A 16,820-nucleotide genomic window follows, 5' to 3' on the forward strand; every position below is an offset into this window, starting at 1 on the left:
AGTTACATTTGCTTCCAACTCTGTCTCCTTTTGACTCTTTCACTACTCAGCAGCCACTATTAATTACTGAAATCACAAATACCAAACACTATGCATCTGTGATTGCATGTAACTGGCACAATAACCCCATGAGGTAACAAATGGGTAAACTGAAACTCAAATAGTAAACAAATGTCAAAGTGACAGTTTTCAACTAGAAAATTACTACAGTAGTGGTTGCTGAACACTGGACTCTCAACCCGTGTCAGAGAAAGCCAGTTTTCATTAGTGTAGCAAAATGAATAAATAAGACAAATATAGCAAAAAGACATCATAGAGTTATAGCATTTAATAAATTGTTCTGAGGTTATTTTCTTCCTATGTTATATATTTAAATGCTCTTTTTAAAAGTGATCATGCTTGAGCAGGGTCAATTTTTATAAAGTGTTCTGTGTTTACTCAACAAAATGGAAAACTGGCAGATCTATGTCTGCTTCCAACAATCTTCTGAAATGTTACTAGTTCCAGTGTCACAGAGTACAATGTGCAAGTGACGCAATACAAAATATAAAAAGGTACCCTTTTATAGGCCCGTGAGTTGGGTAGAGGCCAAACAATACCAGACGACACTGCAGTGAAATGTGTCCCACAGCACTGACCCTCAGAATGTACCCTTCTCACTTGTACCAGAATGTTGGCAAAACAAAATAGAAAAATATAAAACTTAGAATATGCCTAAATATAACTGCTTCTCAGCTCTATTGAGGCTTTTAAATCTGAACTATGTCAAGAATTAACATAAGCAATAAATATTGATAAATACCACAAGTATTTACAAAACACCTGTATAACCCAAGCATTCTGCAAAGTGTTAAACACTTTGCCTATGTTAAGCATAGGCATGAATAGTATCTTTACCTTCAAGGTGTTCACAGCCAAGTTGGATAACCTATTGAACTAGAAATACATACTGTATAACACATAACATGACCCCATTTAATCTTCAAAACAGCCTTTTGAGGTAGGTATTATTATTCCTATTTTTCAGATAAAGAAAATCTCAGATAAATGACAATATGACCTCCAAGCAAACAAAGGGTAAAACTGAAATTCACACCCAGCTCCTCTGGTGACTTTCCCAGTGTGAGTGTGTGTGACTATATATTAGTACAAATTCATGGAGAAAATATGATAAATCAAATAAATCATTGGCTGTTGGAGCAGTTCAAATTCATTTCAGGTGCTTGCTATTCTCCCTGATTCTCTATGCCTCTGCCGATTTTTAATAATATGGGGAATCTTGCAATGAGAAATGCTACTGTCCTGACCCCCTTACCCCCCCACCCCTGCTTCTTTATCTTCCTCGACACTTCTTCCCACTCAAATGATCTCTCTTCAGTACAGCCTTGGGGATGGTGCCCAAGCAAGGATGATTACTACAGTAGGGTCTAGCATAGAATTTTGGATGACATTGCAGTAGAACAGAGAATGATTTGTTGTTATTCTTGAAAACTTTATCAATTGGCAGAAGGGAAAGCAATTCCAAACCATAAGTCAGACATCCTTCTTCCATCAGACTAATTGAACTTCAATCATTTTGTGCTGAAAAAAAAAAAAAAAACCTTGAAAAAAAAACCATTAAGGACAGCCCTGTTAAGTTCAGTTTCATTTCTAGGAATATGTTTCTATGACTAGTGCCATGTGCCAGATAAGAGATCGTGAAAGACAGAAGATAATCGTGAGCACTAAAATGATGGCTGAAATCAGTGAAATGAACGACTTTCTTTGATCTCTCTCTCTCATAAGGCCAGCACGTGTACCATCGACTTCAAGATTTCTGAATCCATATGTAGTATGTTTCATTGTCGTCGCAGGGGTAGTGATCCTGGCAGTGACCATAGCTCTGCTTGTTTACTTTTTAGCTTTTGGTAAGTACCAGAGCATTATTACTCGTTAGATTTAACAGTGACATACGATTTCAGATTTAAAGTTTGGCATTCTTTCTTTTATTATGGCTTTTATTTCTTAATATAATGTGATTATATATCTTACTTATAGTTCTTCCACAAATATAGATTCATGTCTGTATTTTTCCTCAATCAGTATTTTTTCTCTTTCCTATTTTGGCCATTTTTAGTGCCCCAAACATACCTTTTTAGTATACCAAACATTGTTACTCAAAAAAGAATTATTCTATCCAAAGGAAAAAAAACTCAATAATTTTCTGATGCTAAAGTTTACTCATTTTGTTTTTCATTAATACTATGATTTCCTTCATTGATAACCTGATAAAATCACAAAAGTGAAATATTGCAAAGAACCCTAAGTTTCAACACGTAAAATTTGGATGTACCTAAGTATTTGCCCATTCTTATTAACAAATAATGCTCTGTCTTCTGAAAACAGTGTCTTACAGGCCTAACAGTTAGGATGGTCAGGAGATAAATTTTCAGTTGAGAAATAAAAAGGGGTAAAGTCAAACTTTTTAAAACATCATGTTCTTTAGTTATTTGTCTCTTTTATTTTGTTTAATTTTTTATTATATCACTAAAACAATAGACAACATGGACAAGAAAAAATAATGTAAAGAATACACATACCATGCTCATTCATAAACAACTTTCTGTAAAAATCTCTGTGAAGGCTCTTTCAGATGCTTTAACATAGATCCGTAAAATGTGTCAAATTTTACTAAATAATATCATATATTAGAATCTTTTTTCACTTAAAATACACTTTGAGGTTATTTTTTGTTTCAAATATAGTTCTATTAAATCACTTAAATCATGTGTGTGGGTGTGCAGGTGTGTACATGGGTATGTGTGAGTGTTAAGAGAAAAAGAGAAAGAATATAATTTATAGTATGTCCAATTGTAAACAGGTAAAAATGTTTAATTATGCAAAGGTTGAAATACTTCCAATGGTGCAATACAATTACCAACATTAGAAATACCAATAATGATACACAATCATTTCAGCCAATCAAATGTAAAGGTTGTGGCTAAATTTTGCTTTTGACTGCATTTTGCTATCAAATCACCTGGAGTCACCTATCCCTAAGGTGAACTACAGAGGTAGAAAAAAGAGACATGGAGTTTCAGATTAAATTAATGAATTTTCACTCTTAATGACACAGCATTGTCATGCCTAAAGAGTAGGCCCTTTGATAAGTCATCTGCAAACTGTGTTCCAGTGATCACTTATGGCCCCTAAATGACTTGATCTTCAACTACAACCAACCACCGTTCCCCCAGTATCTCCAACTCTTGCCCCTTACCAAGGTGTTTGTTTGCGTAAGTAATGCATATGAATGATCAAAGGAAAGCAGAGATTTTTGTTCTGAGACAGATTCCATTAGGTTATGTACATCTTCATAATGTTTATGAGTTGTGTACAGATATGTTTTAGAGACTTTTGTCTCTTTCACACAACTGAAAAGTTCCTCTGGAAGACCCCTGTTATTATTGTTGTTGTTTTTGTTGTTTTAATGATACATAACATCTTACATATTTATAGGATACATATGATATTTTGTTACATACATAGAATGTGTAATGATCAAGCCTGGATATTTGAGGTATACAGCACTTTGAGTATTTATCATTTCTATGTGTTGGAACAACTCAAGTCCTCTTTTCTAGCTACTTTGAAATACATAATATATTGTTGTTAACTGTTGCCACTCTGCTCTGCTATTAAACTATAAAACTTACACCATTTATCTAACTATATGTTTATATCTGTTAGCCAACCTCTCTTCAATCCCCCTCATAATGCTCCACCCTTTCCAGTCTCTAGTATCTGTCATTCTACTCTCTACGTTGATGAGATCAACTTTTTAAACTCCCACATATAAGTTAGAACATATTTGTCTTTCTTTTTTATTCTTTTTTAAGTCGTAGAGATGGGGTCTCACTTCATTGCCTGGGCTGGTCTCAAATTCCTGGCTTCAAGTGATCTTCCCAGCTCTGCCTACCCAAGTACTAGGATTACAGGCATGAGCCACCATGCCTGGCTAATTTTGTCTTTCTGTACTTGGCTTATTTCACTTAACACAATGACCTCCAATTCCATCCATGTTGCTGCAAATGACAAGATTTCATTCTTTTTACGGCCAAATAGTATTCCACTGTGTGTATGTATATATATATATAATATTTTCTTTATCCATTCATTTCTTGATGGACACATAGGTTGATTCCACATCTTGGCTGTTGTGAACAGTGCTGAGATAAACACCCAAGTACAAATATTTCTTTGACATGGTGATTTCTTTTCTTTTGGATAAATATCCAGTAGTGGGATTGCTGGATCATATGGTAGTTCTGTTTTAGTTTTATGAGAAATCTCAACACCGTTTTCCACAATGGCTGCACTAATTTACATTTCCACCAACAGTGTATAAGAATTCTCTTCTCTCTGCATTCTAACCAGCATCTGTTATTTTTTGTCTTTTGGTAATAGTAATCTTAACTGAGGTGAGATGATATCTCATTGTGGTTTTGATTTGTGTTTCTCTGATGATTAGCAATGTTGAGTATTTTTTCATGTACCTGTTGATGATTTTTATGTCTTATTTTGAGAAATGTTCACTCATGTTCTTTGCCCACTCCTTAATGGAATTTCTATTTATTTATTTATTTAGTGTTGTGTTGTTTGGGTCCTTGTATATTCTAGATATTAGTCTCTTGTCAGATGAACAGTTGGTAAATATTTTTTTCCCATTCAATAGGTTGTCTTTCCATTCTGTTGGTTGTTTCCTTTGCTGTGCAGAAGCTTTTTAGTTTAATTAATTCCCATTTGTCTATTTTTGGTTTTGTTTTCTGTACTTTTCAGGTCATAGTCATAAATTATTTCCCTAGACTAAAGACATGAAGTGTTTCCTCTAGGTTTTCTTTTAATAGTTCTCATAGTTGTAGGTCTTACATTTAAGTCTTTGATCCATCTTGTGTTGATTTGTGTATATAGTGAGAGATAAGGGTCCAGTTTCATACTTCTGCAAATGGATATCCAGTTTTCCTAGTACTATTTATTGAAGAGAGTGTGCTTTCCCCATTGTTTGTTCTTAACACTTTTGTTGAAATTCAGTTGGCTGTATGTGAATTTCTTTCTGGGCTTTCTGTTCTATTTCATTGTTCTATGTGTCTGTTTTTATACCAATACCATGCTGTTTTGGTTACTATAGCCTTGGAGTATAGTTTGATGTCAGGTAGTGTGAGTCTCCAGATTTGTTCTTTCTGCTTAGGTTTGATTTGACTATTTGGGCTCTTTTTTGTTTCATACAAATTTTAGGATGGCTTTTTCTATTTCTGTGAAAAGTGATGTTGGTATTTTGATAGGGATTGCATTGAATCTATAGATTGTTTTGAAGAGTATAGTCATTTAAATTGTATCAGTTCTTTCAATCCATGAGCAAGAAATGTCTTTGCATATGTTTGTGTCCTCTTCCATTTCTGTCATCAGTGTTTTGTAGTTTTCCTTGTAGAAGATGAAATTACCTTCTTGATTTGTTTCTCAGCTATTTCATTGTTGGTGTAAAGAAATGCTACAGATTTTTATATGTTGAGTTATATCCTGCAACTTTATTGAAATTATATATCATATCTAAGAGTTTTTGGTGGAGTCTTCAGGTTTTTGTGGTATAAAATTATATAATCTGCAAAAGGAACAATTTGAATATGTAACTTCTTTTCCAATTTGAATGCCTTTGTATTTCTTTCTCTCACCTGATTGCTCTGGTTAGGACTTCCAGTACTATGTTGAATAGGAGTGATGAAAGTGGACATACTTGTCTTGTTCCAGTTCTTAGAGGAAAGGCTTTCAGCTCTTCCCTATTTGGTAAAATGTTAGCTGTAGGTTGGTCAGCCTTCATGTTGTTGAGGTAGTCCTCTTCTAAGCCTAGTTTGTTGAGAGTTTTTGTTATGACAGGATATTGAATCTATTGAACATCTATTGAGATGATCATATGGTTTTTGTCTTCATTCTGTTTATGTGATGTATTAAGTTTATTGATTTGCATATGTTGAACCATTCTTGCATCTCTAGGATAAATCCTAGTTGATTGTGGTATATTATCATTTTGATATGCTGTTGGATTCAGTTTGATAGTATTTTGTTGAGGATTTTTGCCTCTGTGTTCATCAGTAATATTGGCCTGTATTTCTTTTTTTTTTTTTTTTTGAGACAGAGTGTTGCTCTGTCACCCAGGCTGGAACGAAGTGGCTTGATCTTTTAACCTCCATCTCCCGGGTTCAAGCAATTCTCCTGCCTCAGCCTCCCAAGTAGCTGGGATTACAGGTGCCCTCCACCACACCTGGTTAATTTTTGTACATTTAGTAGAGACGGGTTTTCCCCATGTTGGTCAGGCTGATCTCCAACTCCTGACCTTGTGATCCACCCGCCTTGGCCTTCCAAAGTGCTGGGATTACAGGCATGAGCCACTGCACCCGTCCTGTAGTATTATTATTTTTTTCTTGTGTCCTTGCCTGGTTTTCTATCAGAGTAATACTGGCTTCATAGAATGACTTGGGGAGAACTCCCTTCTGTTTGATGTTTTTGAATAGTTTGAGGAGAATTGGTGTTAGTTTTTCTTTGAAGGTTTGGTAGAATAGCAATAAAGCCATCAGTCCTGGACATTTATTTACTAGGAGACATTTTATTACTGATTCAATCTTATTACTTGTTATTGGTCTGTCAAGCTTTTTATTTTGCAAGGTGCCTCTTGATGAAAATAATTTACATTGGATTACTAGATTAGATATCTTGTCAGATGAATTATCTTCTAGCTTACTCCAGAAAAACTAATGGTGATTCACTAACTCCTCTATAAAGAACATTATTTGAAAATAATTTTTTAAAATTTCATAATTAGTTTGGGTTATTTCCTAATGATAAATGAATAATAGTATATTACAAATACTCATTAATATTTCCTGAATAAATACACCACAAACCTCCCTTAAAATATAGCAAGAACAAAAATTACAGTGTTTCTGACTATTTTTAATTTCTCAAATAATAATTCCACTCTGATTTTAAAACATCTGCACCACTCTGGCTTTGCCAATCTTTTTAAAAATGGAAAAGATAATAATTTTATCATAATTACACTCATATTAAGCATAGAACTTTTTCTTTCAAGGAAAGGAAATTTTTGAAATTCTATAATATAACATCCCATAATCTTGAATAAATTAAAAGTTTAACTACTTAGTAAAGTAAGACTGACCCTCCCTTTTGTGTCTTTTCCAGATCAAAAATCTTACTTTTACAGGAGCAGTTGTCAACTCCTAAATGTTGAATATAATAGTCAGTTAAATTCACCAGCTACACAGGAATACAGGACTTTGAGTGGAAGAATTGAATCTCTGGTAAGTTATTGTTTGTCTCTGCTCTTTATTCCATTATAAAATGAATATGATAATAAACCTAATGCTTTGTAATATATTTTCAGTTGTTAGGTGCTCTACATATTTTCCTTCTTTGTATGGTGAAACATGGGTTTCTCTCTGCTTTTATCAAGTTAGTTTACTCACATGCTGGTTCTTATTCATATATTTGTCATGAGTAAAAAGTGTTAAAAAGGCCATGAGTAAATATGCATTTTATATGTCTATGAATTCAAATATTGAAAGTTTTTTATTTGTTTAATTAAGCATTGACATGGTCTTTTTAAATTCTTTTCATTTTGTCCTCTTCCCTCTTCCTTATCCAACTAAAGACGCAAGGCAGGAGGTGTTAAAAGACAGGTTTACCACATCAGTAATAACATAGTTTGGACAACATTACACTTTGGTTCAATGATAGACATAGAAGTTTGAACAGAAATATGCAAAGCAAGTTTGAGCTCTGACTTGAAGAGGGCCTCTGGCTGCCTGCCAGGAAACCTCACCAGTGAACCCTTAACATTCACAGATCACCACAAACCAGGGGCTGCCCTTTAGCTTTGACCAGGCTCAGTGTCGCTCACTTACCCTTACCTTTTCAAAAATATGTCCTAAGACTATAAAGTAATTCAACGGTTCTACAATTTTAGCATGTAACTGAGTCACCTGGCAGGGTTGCTTTGGTGAGTTCAATATAAAATTTTATCAGCATTTCTACATTTTCTGAAATCTTCCTTAATCCAGGCTTTTAATCCCTTGGTGCTTTTCTGAACCCCTGCAATGAGCTTCTAACTGTTCTCACTGTGTGCAGGCTCTTTTCCCTCTAATCTAATTTAAATCTAATTTCTGAACACAAATCTCTCACAGCCTGTTTCCTTCGTGTTACCTCCAGCTCAAGACTTCTTGCCTACAAAATAAATTTCAAACTTGTTAGCTAAGCAACTTCTCATGTCTATGCTGTGGCTCATATTTCAGTCATCGTGTGCCCTACTTATTCTTATAGCCAACCTGAAATGCCATCTTTTATAAGAAATTACCTCTGATCTCCATGGTTGGATATAATTAATCTTCCTTCCACATCACCTCATCACAAAATCATATCTGTGTGGATCTCATGCCACATACCTCTACGTATTTTATGTTATAAATATTTGTAGACTTGTTTAATCTGCCGTGTTAGACTGAGTTCCATGAGGACAGCTCCACATCCATTCCATTTTTGTATATCCACAACATTTGGTGGGGTTGATGCTTTAATAAATGTTTACTGAAGGAACAGGAGTCTCCCACTTCTGACATAATGAACTTATTTCCCCCAATGTTAACCCTACATCTGGTTCCTGCCCTAAATTCTCTTCCCAAATCATTCTGATTCAACTGTTCATTCCGATCTCATTAAACATTTAAATGATGTATCTAACTCCCCTTGCTTTATTCTATGCTCACTCTGCAGTCTTCTCATAACTGGGTTTTCAATGATGCTTGCTTCTAGAGAAAAAAAATGCGTTAAATAAGCTTATGATTCAGTCCTCCAGCTGTGATGGTTCTCACTGGAGATTAGCTCAGTAGTTTTCGAAGTATGGTCTCTCTAGTATCGCCTAGAAACTTGTTAGAAATGCAAATTCTTGGGCTCACCAAGACCTACCAAATCAGAAATTTTGACATTGGGCCCTAAAAATCTGTGTTTTCACAAGTCTGCCAGTGCAGCCTGGTCCCTTTGTTCCTCGGAGCCCCGCTCAAAGCTTTCAGCGCTCATCTCCCACCAATGACAGGGTCCTCTATGGAAACCGGCAGGAGGGTTTCCAACTCTAACTACGTTTTAGAGTTTGCTTCCTAGGGCTATCCAGGCCCCAAGTATCACAGGTCAGGCTCCCAGGGAAGCAGACTCTAAGACCTGCGTGCAGAGTGTGTCTCTGGAGTGCTCTCAGCCAACACCTTCAGGAAGAGAAGGAAACAGCATTGGGCAGAGGCAGAGTCAAACTACAGTGCTGTTGGCACAGAAGACTGAAGGGAGCCAGAGGCAGGGGGTAGAAGTGGGCCCTTAGCAACCATCCTTCACCATTGGGTGTGAGTTGCCCTACCCCCTTTGTGTAACCTCAGTCCCAAGGTGGGTGGTAGTGCAGCAGAGCAGCCCCTACAAGGGCCAAACCAGAGACATACCAGGTGCCAGAGTACTGCCAGGGAATAGAGAGGAAAGGATGGGCTTAAGATAGGATCCACAGAACTTGGCAATGGATTAGAAGACAGGATGAGAAGTGGCAGGTTAACACTGACACAGAAATGTCTAACTTGGGTAGATAATGTTGCCATTGGCTGGAAGAGCAAACCAAAATGAAAACAGGTTGTTCAGGGAGACAAAAGTTCACTGTGGACATCTTAGCAGAGTGATTCAATGGGGAAAGGAATGGATGCCTAGACTACCTCAGAGGTAGATCTAAGCTGGAGCCAGCAATAAAGATACAAGATGAACAATCCCTAACGAACTGTTCCTCAGCCATGCTCCCCAGCCCCACTGCTTCAGTTTTACCATCCAAGCGAGGCTAGGAGGTGCACCTCCCTCAGTGGAGGACAGCAAAGCACCAGTAGCTCCAGGGAGTTGAGATCTTTTGATACTTTTTGTTCTACCATCTATCTGAAAAGCTGTCTCTCAGCCATTGCCTGCCTTTACACACAAGTGCAGTCCGGAATTGGGAGACGGGTGAAATTTATTATGCCTAGAGATCTGGATACCCAGTTGTTTGGGAGTGCATTTTCTGAATCACTTGTTGGTTTAAGTAATGCAGGTTTATTGATGCCACTTCTCTTGAATCCATGACTCTGGACCGGCCACCTACGTGAATGTGCAGAGGGAATGGAATGGCTGCAGTAGATCTCCATTAAAACCAGTGCATCCTCCCAGACACATACAGTAGCAGGGAAGTGAGTCAATGCCAGGACAGCACCAGCTCCCGCTTTGGTACATTTCCAAAGCTCTCAGTCTGTGTACAAAAGTTTGCTCTGGGGCAGTAGAAATGGCCCTGGGCAGGCAGTCAAAGGTCTGGTTTGATTTCCTCCACTTCCAGGCAAGTCACAACAAGGCTCACAGACTTTTTCCTTACCTGCCACATGGGTCTAGTGAGATCTACTGAGCTGTAAATAATGAAATGAGTGTGTGTGCACTCATCTATAAGTTGTAAAGTACTACAAAATGGTGAAACTTTGGGATTTAGGTTATTTAAGGCTGAATGCTAAAAATGTCAGGCATTGTGGCCAAAGGAATTGAAAAATAAGATTGATTGACTGGGATTTAAAGACAAATGAAGGCACACATGCAAGTGCACATACACACTGACACTGCACAGCTCCGCTTGGAGGCAGATCCTGACCACGCAGACCTGGGGCTCTGCCTCTGCAAGTGCACTCCTTTACTACATAAACCCTCCTTCTCTTCTGGGGCTGTCACCCCCCAAGAGCTGGCACTGAGCCCCAGCTGCTGCGCTTCCCTGGGGCGTCAGCTTTTGACAGGGGGCTAACTCCCTCTGTAGGAGCCTTAGCATCCCTGGGACTTCCTTCCCCCACCCCCAGCCCCAGCAGTTTGTATCTATTCCTAACTCAGTCACATGGCATTTGTTAAGTTCTAATGAGCGTCAGTAGTAACATTTTCACCCACTCTGTGAAATATGGAATCTTATTCACAGGCCTCTTCTTTTATATTTGTATTTGCATATCAACCAATTCATCAACTTGCTTTCTTTATGCTGCTTATTATCTTAGTCCTTACTAAATTGCCTCTTAATGTTTTCTGCATAACAGAAATGTTAAAGTGGATCTTTAAGATTTTGGTCCAGTCTAACCTGTGCCAGTGCAATGCCAAATCATGAATTAAAATATAATTACAAGAACCACTTATCCAAATTTTGACAGTTCCTTCAACTTTACGACAGTTTCTTCTACTTCGATTAAAGTCAAGTAAAATTAAAGTTCAATATTTTTATTAAAATATCTCCTTTAACATTCCATATTAATAAACATATTAAAGCTCATGATTCTAAGTAGATTACTGGAAGTTACTTTATCCAATTATGGCAATGGTTAATTTTAGATTATAGAATTTAGAATGACTTTTTGCCTTCTTTTTTTTCTTGTTTTTTAAACAGAGTCTTGCTCTGTTGTCCAGGCTGGAGTGTACTGGCGTGATCTTGACTCACTGAGACCTCTGCCCTGCAGGTTCAAGTGATTCTCCTGCCTCAGCCTCCCGAGCAGTTGGGATTATAGGTGCCTGCCACCACACCTGGCTAATTTTTTTTTGTATTTTTAGGAGAGACAGGGTTTCACCATGTTGGCCAGGCTGGTCTCGAACTTCTGACCTCAAGTGATCCACTCACCTCAGCCTCCCAAAGTGCTGGGATTACAGATGTGAGCAACTGTGCCTGGCCTGACTTTTGCTTTCTTCTTAATACTTACTAGTATTTCTTGAATTTTTAAAAAAGAAACATAAAGTACTTTGATAAAACCAACAGTCTCATTGTTCTTAAAATTGTTCAAATGTTCTCTGGAAAAAAAAAAAAAACAGAAAGTTATCATTTGGTTAAGAATCATGTTGGTCTGACATCAATCATCCTATAGGAGTGAATATTGAAAAAGTAAGATATATTGTGGTGTAATCGACATTGCATAAATTTTACCATTCTGAGAAGAATCGGCTTCAAATTCTGGCTTAATGTAATACCCACCATGCTAGTTAATTTTCTTATCTTCACCTTTTCATATCCACATCCACCTAGGTGCCACCTCACAGTATAAGCCAGCATAATCCATTCTTCTTAATGAAACCACAATACATCTGACCCTGCATCTCAGGAGAACTGTATCAGGCACAGCACTTCCAGTTGACTGTGAATCTGAATGTTATGCCTCAGGAGAAACATCCTTGCTGGGACTAAGTAGTGATTCAAAGAGATAGTTATGATTCGGTTAAGAAATTAATTATTATTATTATTACTATTTTTATTATTGAGACAGAGTCTCGTTCTGTCGCCCAGGCTGGAGTACAGTGGTGTGATCTCAACTCACTGCAACCTCTGCCTCCCAGGTTCAAGTGATTCTCCTGCCTCGGCCTCCCAAATAGCTGGGACAACAGGTGCTTGCCACCACGCCCAGCTAATTTTTTGTATTTTTACTAGATAGGGAGTTTCACTGTGTTAGCCAGGATGGTCTCGATCTCCTGACCTCATGGTCCACCCGCCTTGGCCTCCCAAAGTGTTGGGATTACAGGCGTGAGCCACCACGCCTGGCCAATAAATTATTAACTGAGCCAGGCACAGTGGTACACACCTGTAGTCCCAGATACGCAGGAGACTAAGGTTGGAGTACCCTTTTTTATGTTATTTTATTTTTAATTATCATGGGTACATAATAGGTGTACGTACCCATGGAGTATAAGTCATGTTCTGATACAGGCACATAATGTTTAATAATCACATCAGAGTAATTGGGATATCCATCACCTCAAGCACTTATCGTTCTTTGTGTTAGGAACATTCCAACTCCTCTCTTGGAATAGGCACCCTGTTGTGCTATTAAATGTGAGACCTTATTCATTTCATCTAACTATATTTTTCTACCCATTAACCATCACCACTTTTCCCCTCTTCCCCACTACCTTTCCTGTGAGGCTGGAGGATTCTTAAACACAACAGTTAGAGGCCAGCCTGGGTAACAAATGAGACTCAATTTCTAAAAAATAAAAAAGATATTACCAACTAATGCTAAAAAAAAAATAGTCCCTGACGCTTAGGTATGAATCAGAAATGACAAAAAAAAAAAAAAAAAAGACTGCCCTTTGCTTCCTTCTCCCCTTCTCTTCAAGTTTTCCATTGCTACTCATTTTAGTCTGGTTTAATCAGGTTTCATCCATTAAAAGCAATTGTTGGGATCACACATTTTGAGTTGTGTCAGTGGACTTCCCTCATGCTGGCATGACTCCTGCCCCAAGCCCTTAGAACAGTCACCAAGCCATATAACATAACCTCTCATTGAGTAAAACACCTGATGTGTTTAGAATGATTTCTAGCAAAAACCCATCCTGTCCTGCATCATCTCTGTGTAACAGATAAAGGAATAGGTACTGCATCAAAAGGTTACAGAACCTGTCCAAATCAATCCCATGTGTTTTACAATGGAACTGGGTTGAACTAAAGTGAAAATTCAGTTGTCTACTCCTCATTAACATGTCTCATGTTGCAAGGTTGAGAGGAAGAAGAAGAACTGAAATTACAGAGAGTTTCTCCCCTCTTTCTTTCTACAGATTACTAGAACATTCAAAGAATCAAATTTAAGAAACCAGTTCATGAGAGCCCATGTTGTCAAACTGAGGTGAGTGGAACTGTAGAAAAAATATTTAACTATAGATACAATGTGGCATATTTGACTTTTTGTCACAGAATGAATAGTAAATGACATGTTCAGATAAGTTGTTGCAATATTATGAAAATAGTATTTTAGTCATCTTAAAAAACAATGCCAAAAAAGCCAAACATATGATCTATTTAGCTACTAATGTAAATAACCACATTACATCTATTCTTATTGGGAAGAGGAAGAAGGGGTGGAGAGTTGGGGTGAAGGTACAGTAACAAAGTCATCCTATTGTAAAACTCCAGTGGATATCACTCACAGTGCAGCCTATGTCAATAGTCCTTCCTGGAGTTGTACAATGCTGTGGTTTGGGTGTATCCATCCAAGATCAAGACACTATGACCATCATCAAAAGTGGCTTTTTGGTTTTATCTGCCTGACGTGCTATAATGAAAGGGTATTATGGCCAAATCCAAGGCGTGTTTATCATGAATTAATAATAGGAGGAGTAGCAGCATGCATACTAGTTATTTGCCATTCCTGCCTTAGTTAAATATGATGTGATAAAACCAGCCTTTCCAACTGAAATAGTCACCTTTACTGACTCTCCTGTAAATGACTCAAATGACCACATTGCTCTAGCCTTTAAATAATATGCAATAGTTCTTTGGCAGAAGAGGAATTATACCAATTCTTTTTCAAATACTAGCATCACAAGAAAATTAATTCTTACTCTCTGGAGAGTCACCTAGTAAGTATCTGGAGCACACATGTCTGGTCAGGTAAGTTTTGATGAGGAGTTAAAGGGGTAAGAAGAGTCCATGAGAAGGAAATTTTCCAAAACACCTCTCAGTCAATTCAGTGCACATTCACTTAGTACTTTCTTGTGAGTATCTGTATCAGCCACTCATGCTCAAAAGTAAGTAAGCCCTGAAAACCTGTAGGACTACGTGAGCCTTCTGCATTTTCTGTCTTTTCGGTCACTTCCTACTTATCACTCAATCCTCTGCAACATGGCTTCAATACCATCACAATATATAAACTGCTCTTGCCAATTCAACAATGACATCCAAATAACAAAATCCAAAGAAACCACATCAGTCCTATTCTTGGACCTCTCAACAGTATTTCGTCCTGTTGGCCTGTCACTCCTTGAAATAGAACTATCCCTTGGTTTGTATGGCCTTATACACCCTGATTTTCCCCTTATCTCCCTAACAATTCCTTCTTGGTTTCCTTTACTAGGTCTTACTTCTTCGTATATTCCTCATATGTTGCTGAACGTCAGGCTGTGCTCTAGGCCTCTCATCTTCTCAGGTCACACTCTCCTTTCATTGACCTTCACTGCCACCCATATGCTGAGTGCTCTCAAAGTTATATCTCTAGGCCAGTCCTCTTTTGTCTCTAGACATGAATATATGCAGCCATGTACTTGGTACCATCACGTGGATAATTCTCGTGATCTCTTTCAGTTTGACTGCTTCTCTATTTTTTTTCTGGGCTCTTTTTTAGCATTGCTTTACATGGAACTTTATCATGTCTCTCAGCCTCTGTTTTATCTTTTATCTATGTTAGATTCTGTGTAATTTCTTTATCTCTTTTAGATAACGAATTTCTCTTCAACTTTGACTTGTATTCTGTGTATCCCATTTATTGCATTTTCAATTTCAATGAGTATGATTTCCTATCTGAAAGTTCTATTTGTTTCTTTTGAGAATCTGCCTGGTCTTTTAAAAACATTTCTTATTTTAATTTTTGTGGGTACCTAGCAGTTGTATGTATTTATGTGGTACATGAGATGTTTTGATATAAGCAAACAATGCATAAAAATCACATTGTGTAAATGGGGTACCCATCCCCTCAAGCATTTATCCTTTGTGTTACAAACAATCCAATTATATTCTTTTAGTTATTTTTAAATGTATAATTAAATTATTATTGGCCATAGTCACTCTGTTGTGTTATCAGATACTAGGTGACCTTTTAAAAATAATGTTTTCTACTTAATCTCATTTTTATGATTCCCGCTTTTATGTCATTTGTCACTTCATATATAATCACTTGTCTGTTGATTCTGTTATGTGAAGTTTTTGAGGATAATCTTTTTGTTATTTTGATTCCACCTTGGTATGGTTTGTCTGTGCCTCTACCAAAATCTCATCTTGAACTCTGGTTCCCATAATACCCACATGTCGTGGAAGGGACCCTCTGGGACGTGATTAGATTGTAGGGACTTTTCTCCCCTTTGCTCTGTTCTTCTCTTTCCTGTCACCATGGAAGAAAGATGGGTTTGCTTCTCCTTCTGCAATGATTATAAATTTCCTTAGGTCTCCCCAGCCATAGGGACCTCTTTTCTTTATAAATTAGCCAGTCTTGGGCAGTTATTTATAGCTCCGTGAGAAAATACTAATACACTCCTCATGATGTGTTGTTTACCATTGAAGTTGTATGCTTAAATTTAATCTCACCTGGGACCCTGTACAACCTAGACTTAACACATCTACCTCCAGAGCAGTTACAACTGTCAGACATTCTAGAGGAATCAGCAGCACATGGATTTTGTTGTTGTTGTTAATTTCTTAGTTTAAAGGTTCTGGGAGTATTCAGGTAGTATTAAGGAAGATTCAGACATCATGCAGCCAGGCCCATGATTACAAATTTTCAGGTGATACTTCTCTTTTTTTTTTTTTCTTAATTTAAAGCTGGATCTTGGAAACAGATAAATTTATTTTTTTATGAGATGATGAGCATATTTTTTTCATTCTAGTTCATGCTGTTATTGGGGGTTTAGTTCGAGACTCCTGGCCTTATTCTAAAACCTCAAGTTCAACTTCCTAGGTTGCACTAGCCCAAGGTCCCATCTCCAGCCTCTATGTAAATGCTAAACATAAGCCAGTGGAATATTCTAGTCTTATCACATACTATTCATATTCTTCTTTATTTTTGGTCTTCCAGGATTTTCCTTACTTTTCTATGAGCCCAGTTTTGCACTTGAAATGGAATTTATTATATATTATCTATCATTTCTATTTGTGTTATACAGAAAGTGTTTTCTTTTTTTTATTATTATTATACTTTAAGTTCTAGGGTACATGTGCATAATGTGCAGGTTTGTTACAT

General features: G+C 37.2%; 1 protein-coding gene across 1 annotated transcript in view; it reads left to right on the top strand.

Moving 5' to 3' along the window:
* The window catches only part of LOC105510482 (transmembrane protease serine 11D), a 65,528-nt gene that overhangs the window by 27,369 nt on the left and 21,339 nt on the right, over window positions 1-16,820 (top strand). The window contains exons 2-4 of the mRNA XM_011940283.1: window positions 1,786-1,907; window positions 7,231-7,349; window positions 13,651-13,718. Coding sequence (XP_011795673.1) covers window positions 1,786-1,907; window positions 7,231-7,349; window positions 13,651-13,718 — 309 coding nt within the window. The remainder of the gene's footprint in view (window positions 1-1,785; window positions 1,908-7,230; window positions 7,350-13,650; window positions 13,719-16,820) is intronic.

The sequence above is a fragment of the Colobus angolensis genome, unplaced genomic scaffold, assembly GCF_000951035.1.
Source record: "Colobus angolensis palliatus isolate OR3802 unplaced genomic scaffold, Cang.pa_1.0 Scaffold189, whole genome shotgun sequence".
NCBI classification, from domain to species: Eukaryota; Metazoa; Chordata; class Mammalia; order Primates; family Cercopithecidae; genus Colobus; species Colobus angolensis.